The sequence below is a fragment of the Triticum urartu genome, chromosome 6A, assembly GCF_056163025.1.
Source record: "Triticum urartu cultivar PI428250 chromosome 6A, HENAU_Tu73, whole genome shotgun sequence".
Lineage (NCBI taxonomy): Eukaryota > Viridiplantae > Streptophyta > Magnoliopsida > Poales > Poaceae > Triticum > Triticum urartu.
In genome coordinates this window covers 473851629-473860544 of record NC_141878.1, presented here as the reverse complement: position 1 = coordinate 473860544, position 8916 = coordinate 473851629, and the positions used below count along the sequence as shown (strand labels likewise).

General features: G+C 41.7%; 1 protein-coding gene and 1 pseudogene across 2 annotated transcripts; both read right to left on the bottom strand.

The window, feature by feature from the left end:
- Positions 1 to 866: 866 nt before the first annotated feature.
- LOC125516848 (uncharacterized) lies at positions 867 to 5824 on the bottom strand. 2 transcript variants are annotated; one of them, XR_015607544.1, is made up of 7 exons: positions 5362 to 5824; positions 4410 to 4692; positions 4114 to 4299; positions 3137 to 3408; positions 2809 to 3021; positions 2629 to 2721; positions 2467 to 2497 (listed from the first exon to the last, which is right to left on the bottom strand). XR_015607544.1 is itself a non-coding variant. In XM_087526904.1 (4 exons), exons 1-4 carry the CDS (start codon positions 2809 to 2811, stop codon positions 1089 to 1091), a joined length of 567 nt encoding a protein of 188 aa, XP_087383030.1. In that variant the 5' UTR covers positions 2812 to 2943; the 3' UTR covers positions 867 to 1088. The 2 variants fall into 2 exon arrangements, 1 of the variants encoding a protein (XP_087383030.1); XM_087526904.1 differs by lacking the exons at positions 3137 to 3408; positions 4114 to 4299; positions 4410 to 4692; positions 5362 to 5824 and adding an exon at positions 867 to 1454 and having other exon boundaries at positions 2393 to 2497; positions 2809 to 2943.
- A 989-nt stretch (positions 5825 to 6813) lies between these two features.
- LOC147965751 (uncharacterized) lies at positions 6814 to 8431 on the bottom strand (annotated as a pseudogene).
- Positions 8432 to 8916: the final 485 nt, after the last annotated feature.

Here is an 8916-nt window from a genome sequence, read left to right as displayed (position 1 = left end):
CATCGTATTTGTGGCAAAGCCACCGTTCATAATTTTTTCATACATGTCACTCATGAGTCATTGCACATCCCGGTACACCGCTGGAGGCATTCATATAGAGTCATATCTTATTCTAGTATCGAGTTGTAATCATTGAGTTGTAAATACACTACAAGAAAGTTGTTAATTTGTGACAGTCGCTGTCCATCACAGACGTGACAAAAACTGTCAAGCATGGCTCCGCGTGACGATCCTACAATTCGTCATGTATATCGCGTCATAATTTGCCAACCTGTCCATCCTTGACGGATTTTGGTTTCCGTCATGATCCATGATGGTCTTTCTCCGTCATCGATCTGCCCCTAGGCCTGTTCGGCCCGCCCAAGGCCCGATCCTCTGTGACGGACTATTCCGTCACGGATTTACATGACGTGTAGTAAGATGAGTCCCATGTGGCGCCAACGTGGGTCTGACGTGGCGCCAACGTGGGTCTGATGTGGCGCCAGAGTGGGTCTGACGTGGCGCCAGCGTGGGTATGATGTGGCGTCGTGCAAGCCCATGTAGCATTCGGCCCAATATGGTCTGGCCCATTTATTTCTGTATGGCCAGGCCTATTAGCCCATTTTACCGTAGCCTGGTTGGCCCGTTTGTTTTGGGCTGACCCATTTCTACTTGTTCAATATTCACATCGGCCCATCAAAATTACAGGCCACTCATGTTTTTTGTTTAACCACAAAGTCCGTTTCCAGGCCCACTTCGTCCGACCCGTTAGTGTTTATTCAACCCGGCCCGTCCCATATTTGTTTTTACGCACAATGTGTGCTAACATTGAGCTTACATATCAAGATCCACTAACATCAGAAGACAAAGGCACAAAATCACAAAGATAGAAAAAAGACACAGCATCAGAAAGCACAAGTAACATTGGGCTTACATCTCCACATGCACTGAACATGGAGCAGCAAAATGCAACAAGTTTGCTTCCAACAGTGTGCAGTTTGCACAACAAAAGCATTACAAAATAAGAAGGTTGGTTCCAACGGTATATTGCATTCACATGGCTTCCATGCATCAAGTAGAGAAAGACACCGATCTTGGGCTCAAACAACTTACCCTTGAGCTGATCTTGGTTGCAACTGACTTAGCAAAAAGTCTAGTTTTGCATGCATCGCAGCTTGCTTCTTCCTGTTCTCCTCATCTCTCTTCCTATGCTCCTCGTCTTGCCTGGTCCTTGCTTCTTCGGACTCCTTCAACAGCTTGGTCAAGGTGTCAACACGTGCCCGAAGCTCAACATTGTCCGTCTTCTCCGTTGCCACTTCTGCACTGGATCTCGCATGGACATGCTGGATCCCCACATGCTGAAGAAACCTTGGCTTCTTAGTGTGCTTAGCAAGCACTTCAGCTACAGCCTCGGTTGCAGAGTTTGATTCCTGACCATCTTCTATAGGTTGAGAGGCCTTGTTTTCCATCTCAGTCTAGCAATGCAAGCAACAATCATGGTTATAAGACGGCTTAAGCACAAGTAGAGAAGACGACATCAACAAGCTTACATATATCGTCTTTGTAAGGAAATCTATCATGTATCCTTTACAACTAGACATTTGTGATAACAGTTAGACTAATCTTTTTCCTGTGTGGAGGTGATTCAGGTTATTCATATATACTATCATCTACAACAAAGTGGACTATTTCCTGAATTAACTACAAGTGAGTAATGTTTAAGTCAAATTATTTTTGGAAGTAAATCTCTAAAATATATATACTAAAAGATAAGACAATATATATATACTAAAAGATAAGACATTGAGGATGGCCAAAATTGCAATATACAGGCATGTTTGGATTCTGCCCAAGTTGGCCGTGCGAACGCGAGGGCGAGCCAAAATATTGGCAACCGTTTTGGCCGCCCGAACTTGGCCAGCTCATTTGCGAGAAATTGAAATACACAGCGGAATGGAGCATGGGCACGCCAAATTATTGGCTGCAATCCAAGCAATGCCCAAGAATCTGGTCAACGCCAATTTTTTTGGCTTTGCAAGCTGGGGCATCCATCCAAACAGCCTCATAAAGCCAAATATTATATTAATACAAAACTCTATAATTTTAGGTGGCTGATCAAGCACATGTCAAAGTGATTATGTGATTTTATTAAAGTCATTTCATCTAGCCACACATAAAACAAAAACTGATGTTTTTCAATCGCTTCAAATCATATCAGTTGTCTGAAAAAGGGTACAATCATACAGGATAGACTATTACAAGATAGTTAAGTGAACATGTTAACATTTTCAATTAAGATACGCCGACATTTGATTATCAGTTTTCAATCAGGTAAAGTGACTCAAACAATATTAGTTCTGGCCATGCAAAAAGGTAAAAATTGATGGTTGATAGTCTTTTGAAGCTGACTTACAATTGCAGCTTGCACGACATTAGTGTAGCTTTTCTTTTTCTTGCTGTAATGACACTCCTTGAACAAATACAATGCAGTGGGTTCTTTATCTTTGTATTTCTCGCCCTGGAAACAACAAATATGAAGGCAAGGGAGCATCATACACAGTTACTACATGGACGCAATAGTTTACATGAACCTATGGTCATGAATATTTCTCATGACAATGCACATCCAGAGCCACATGTTTGACTTACCAGATTATCACAATGCATCAGATAGCTGCGCGCGCCAGTAGTTTGGTGAAACTTAACTTGAGCTCGATTATTTTTGTTAATTTCACATATCCCCTACATCAATAGACCGAGTACATGTAAGGCACACTTTCTAGATTAGCATATAGAAGGCGAGAGATTGGTCTCGAGGAAGAAACATACCATCTTTTTGGGATCCTTCTAGCTTTCCACCAGCTCATTCGACTGCTCATCAGTCATCAAGGGGACAGGAGAAGTTCTCGTCACCAAATGGAGTGGGTGAGGGTCAAAAAACTCTTTCTTGAGCCTATATCGTTGTTGGCGAGTCGCACGTTTCAGCATTTCAGTACAAGCCTTCCTAACTGGCACAGCATCTACGTCCATCTGAAACTTGTTCTAGTCCGATGAAAAAACATGTGTAAGTATCATGATTGCACATAATTAACACAATAGCACAAAATTGACAGGTTGATAGCCATTAGAGGGAGAAAGGCCTAGACTATGTACTTACACCAACTTTGCCTACAAAGTTCCTGAAGATCCCATCTCGGACATGTCCATCTGGGTCCTTGTAATCCTTCCAGCGCTTAAACACAGGCATATGGTGTCTGACTGTGACGTTGCATTCAATTGCAAACTTTGTAGCAAGAAGAGGTGCCTCCGGCCTTATCCTCCCTTCTGGAATGACAAGCGGTAGTTTGCCCTGCCGGTGTCGAGTGATCCTTTCCAGGCCTTTTCCCAAATTAGGGCCCCTTTCCCTTGGCTCTTCATAGGATTGTGGACCTACAAAGAAAGTAAAATCAAGAATTGGATACAATTAGACCGTAATTACAAAGTATAGAAGTGTACTAATAAATGGAGAACATCTTTTCAAAAGGAGAAAGTGTAACAACGGGAATTAAGCTCACAAAAAAGCCAAGACAATATACGGGTAACCATATGGCGGCAACAATTAAATGGAAGATTACTGTTCACGTGTTATCTATCATGTTGGTGTGTTTCTCATTGTTACAAATGCACAGGTTACCTGGAACTAAAGACACGGTTCGAGCAGATTTCGACAAGGCAATATCTTCAGCAAAGACAGAAGAAGAGAAAACTAAATCATGATTTCAGATTAGACCATAAGCTGTCAGGTCTGTACATATCTATATTCAATGAGTATATGGATATAATCCATTGCCAGAAACACACTTTTAAATTATGAAGTAAGTAAATTGTCCTTATTTAAATACTGTGATTTTAATAAATGAGCAATGGAGTTGTCCTTGAGAATATCATCGTCCTACAGCACTGGAATGACTCATAAAAAATTATGCGCACATATGGTATAAATTAAGCTTAGTAATACACATGAAGTTGTAGTCAATAAGATAAAAAATTATGGTTTATATTAAGTATAGTTTAGACAGCAGGATGCATAGAACAATAGATTGAACAAGAAGTTTAACTCTAATAGATGCTACAAAGATTCAGGTTATAACATGCCTTCAGAGTTATTGTTAGGTTGGGTTTCCTGATTTGGTTGGGCACTACCACCAGCTTCGGTGGCCATCTCATTGTGACCACTACCACCAGCTTCGTTGGCCATCTCATTGTCATCATCACGATGGGCAATAAGATCAGCTCCATTGGCAATCCAGTTGTCATCATCACAATGTGCAGGGTCATCATCTTTTTAGAAAAAATCATCTAGTGAGAGTATGTTCATCATGCAATCCGAGCTAATTGACTAGGCTAGCAATTCAAAATAAAAAACATAGTAAGGAAATTTCCTTCAACACCATGGTCATCAAAGTTGGGAATAATTTCTTCAGATTGGCGGGCACAAGCCACAGAAGCAGTTGGCTTATCGATGATACTTGGTGTTTGATGTTTAGGACCCAACATCTCCTCACTTTGAGTACTTGCATCAGCATCTTGTAATAGAGCTTTCTTTGACCTTGTGACTCGTGAATTAGTAGGGATGTCCGCATGAACTCTCTTAGGAGGCCGAGGCTTGACTCCACCAGGGGGCATGGCCGCAGATCTTTTATTACTAGTTTTCTGACTAGTCTTCTTACAGCCCTGATAGATATGAAGGCATGGTTTAATCAACAAACAGTAACAAAATTCTGCTGCAATGGCAAACATGCAACATATCTAAGCAATGAATGACTAGATGGAGGAATTTAGCACCTTAGAGTTTGAGCTAGCAGCAGGTGTGGACTGCAGTGCTTCTATTTCATCTACTAAACTATCATCGGACGATTCTCCTTCACTGGTATTGTCCTCGTTAGGATAGTACTCAGCTTCAGAATCATCAGAACTATGCTTGGGATATTTTTTTTCCAGGTGAAATGACAGTTTTGGCTGCAAACAGTGTTGATAGTGCAGGAATTCCGAGTGATTGCAGCACTGAATTGTTCCTTATGCATATTTTGATGCGCGACTCTTCCAAAGGATGCATCGGTGGTTCTAAGATGAGTGAACACATGAACAAGAATTACTATGTGTAAAATCTGTACTTAATAACAAATTACTACTTTTGTTATTAATTTGGCAAGAATATGTGACCCAAATCTACACTTGACAGCACAAGACCCTTATTTCAAATGTACGGCCAGAACTCTAATGAACAAGAAACACTAGCAATTGAAATCAAGCACAAGCAAAAGGCTTTTACCACATATCCTTTAGACATACATATGCATGAACAATAAATAGGCAGGCGTGGGGTGGGTTAAGAAGGTATACCTGCTATCTTCCGTCCTTGGGGTCTCTTCGCAGCAGTCTTCTTCCCCATCGGTGTGGCAGATAGGTCCTTGTAGCAGCGCAGTGTGGTGGCGGCGACAACTTGTTCTAGGGTTTAGTGGAGCGGAGGGGAGGGGGAGGGAGGTCTTGACCGGCAGTTGGGGTGGGTTAGGGACCAGTGGTGGAGGCGAAAGAGCAAGGGGAGTCGTGCTCAGCAGTGGCGCAGTGTGGTGGCGGCGACCCTTATTCTAGGGTTTGGTGGAGGCGGGTGGTACGGGAGAGGGGGTCCTGACCAGTAGTGGAAGAGGACGGGGAAGGGGAGGGAGGGGATTCGTGCTCTGCGGCAGAGGTGGAAGGGGAGGAAGGGGAGGGAGGGAAGCTGAGCTCGGCGGTGGAGGAGGTGAAGCCGTGGCCGGAGATGGGAGAGGAAGGGGAACGGGAGCGAGGAGATTTGGTGATTTGGCGATTTGCGGGTGAGGGTTGGTCGTGCGGTGGGGGTTAGGAATTTTGTGTGTGTCAAATTACTAATATGCCCTTCATATGGTAGTGGTGGATGAATGGATATGTGTAATTTCTGGTCAAATTCTTTTTGCTCATGCACATATTCATATTGATATCCTGAAGTAAAATTAACTCCATGCCCAAAATCATCAACACCATAGGCTTCTTCATCTGAAAAACCTACATTTCTTGGTTTCCGATTAAATATTGTTTCAACATCATCCATGTACTTGGAGCAAAATGGCAGGCATTCATCTGAAATATATGTCTCAGCAATCGAACCTTCTGGTCGCGCCCTATTCCTCACATAGCGCTTTAAAGTATATAGCCTTCTTTCAACTGGGTACATCCACCCATATTGTACGGGACCTCAAAGCAATGCCTCTTCAGGTAAGTGTACGGCAAGGTGCACCATCACATCAAAGAATGCAGGCGGGAAAATTTTCTCAAGCTTGCACAAAATTACAGGGATTTCCTTCTTCATTTCAGCCAAGACATCCCTATTAAGAGTTTTGCTGCATAGTTCTCTGAAAAACTTGCCTAACTCAGCTATTGCTTCATATATATCATTGTCCAAAAATCCTCTCATGTCAGTAGGTAAGATTCTCTGCAAAAGAATGTGACAATCATGTGTTTTTAGGCCTTGTACCTTGGTTCCATCAGCACTTGTGCATCTTGAGATGTTGGAAGCAAACCCATCCGGAAACTTTAACTCTCATAAAAATTGACAAAATGCAACCACTTGTTCTTTGGACAAGGTATATCGGGCCCGAGGCATCACATATGAGTCTCCCTCCTTCCTCAATTGTAATTCTTCTTTAATATTCAAATCTTTCAGATCAATCCTAGCATTAAGTGTGTCCTTTGTCTTACCCTCCAGATTCAGAATTGTCCCAATGAGGTTTTCACAAATGTTTTTCTCAATGTGCATGACATCAAGATTGTGTCTCAGCTTCAACTTTGCCCAATACTTCAAATCCCACAAACAAACCCTCCGGCCCCAAATTGGCACATGATCCTTCTTGCTGCCCAGGTCAGAATGCTTCCTTTTCCTACTTTCTTGGTGTCTCCCAGGTCTAACCTTCTCCAATTCTGCTTGCAACTCTTTCTCAGAGAGTTTACCTGGCTCATCATTGCTTTCATGAAGACCAACAAATTCATTGTTTCTCCGTAAATGATGACCCCTTGGAAGGAAACGGTAGTGACCAATATACCCAATTTTACTCCTTAGGTTGTAAGAAAGAGGGTGTTTATCACAATGAATACATGCAAAATAGCCTCTTGTGGTACGCCCTGAAAGAGTGCTCAGAGCTGGGTAATCGTGAATGCACCATAGAACTGCAGCATGAAGATCAAACATTTTTCCACTAAGAGCATCATATGTACGCACACCCTCCCAGAGCTCAAGTAATTCTTCTACAAGTGGTTGCAGAAAGACATCGAAGTGCTTGCCAGGTGATTTGGGACCAGGAATCAGCAAAGCCATCATAAAATTTGACTGATCCATGCATGCCCAAGGTGGAAGGTTGTATGGTATAACAAATACATGCCACATACTATAGGTTGTGTTAAAATTTCCAAAAGGATTGAACCCATCAGTGGCAATGCCAAGCCTAAAGTTTCTGGCATCTTTTGCAAATTCTGGAAATTTTTCATCAAAATCTTTCCATGCATCACCATCTTTTGGATGACTCAGTTCCTTCTCATTGGGCTACCTCTTTAGCTCATGCCATTGTGCTTCTTCTGCACCTTTTTTGGAAAGAAACATCCTCTTTAGCCTAGGCACCAATGGAAAATGCCTCAACACTTTCTGTGGAATCTTCTTTCTAGCAGGGGCTTTCCACCTTGATAGTCCACAAACTGGGCAGTTGTCAAGATTGGCATATTGCTTTCTGAACAGAATGCAATTATTCAAGCACACATGTATAGACTCGTACCCAAGGCCTAATTCCTTTAGAAGATTCTTTGCTTCCTTATACGATTTTGGGAGTGTATTGGGTTCAGGGAATGCTTCGGCTAATAGCTTTAAAATTTCAGTAACTGCACTATTTGGGATCCTATGGTATGACTTCAAGTGAAGAAGCCTTACCACAAAGGATAACCTTGAAAACTTGGTACAGCCATGATAAAGATGTCGTTTTGCCTCCTTCATCACATTCTTCAAAAAAGACTCATTCTCAGAAGGGTTTCCACCATTGTTAGCATCTTGATTTTCAGTTTCACTCTGAGCTTGTTCTACTACTGTGCGTAGGTCTTCAAACATCTCTTCAAACCGGTCAGCGCCATTGTCACCATCCTCAGTGTCATGCACATCAACAGGATGTTCAATAACATCTACATCAAAGTCTTCTCCATGATATATCCAGCGAGTATATGTACTTTCCATGCCATACGTCAGTATGTGCGTGTTCGCAACGGTCTGATGCTGGTAGTTATGATTAAGGCATTTTCTACATGGGCAGAGTATTTTATCATCCTCATTGAATTTCTCTTGAATGAATTTCATAAATTCTTTGACACCTTCGATGTACTCACGGGAAAACAATGTACCATGAATCCAACGTCTATCCATATGCACTGCAGAAAAAGAACCAACTCAATCAAAGGTTTACCCCGGCCATCAAATTAAAATGTACAATATAGAAAACTAAAATATGTTCAGAATTATAATTATACTGCTTCACACTATAGTGAACACAGTTCATCAAAAGATTTTTCTTTTGCTCTAACAAAGGAACATTCACCACTTGACAATATTTCATTGATTATTCCACATTAAAGAGGTCTACAAATCCGTAGTACACATTTTGTACACACCTGTTTGCACAAAATGTTTGTACAAGGGTAATGATCTTGGGTAGTTGGATGCAAGGAAATTTATAGGCATGATCCTCTCATAATTTACTTACTATAAACTCATCTTGTCTCTTGGTGTAGGGTTGATTTAGTTATAAAATTTTAAAACAGAGGAATACATGTCCTTTGGACCACCCCAAAACAGAGGAATACATGTCCTAGATCTTGAGATGTTAATTCATCAGCTTTGCTGGATGAAGG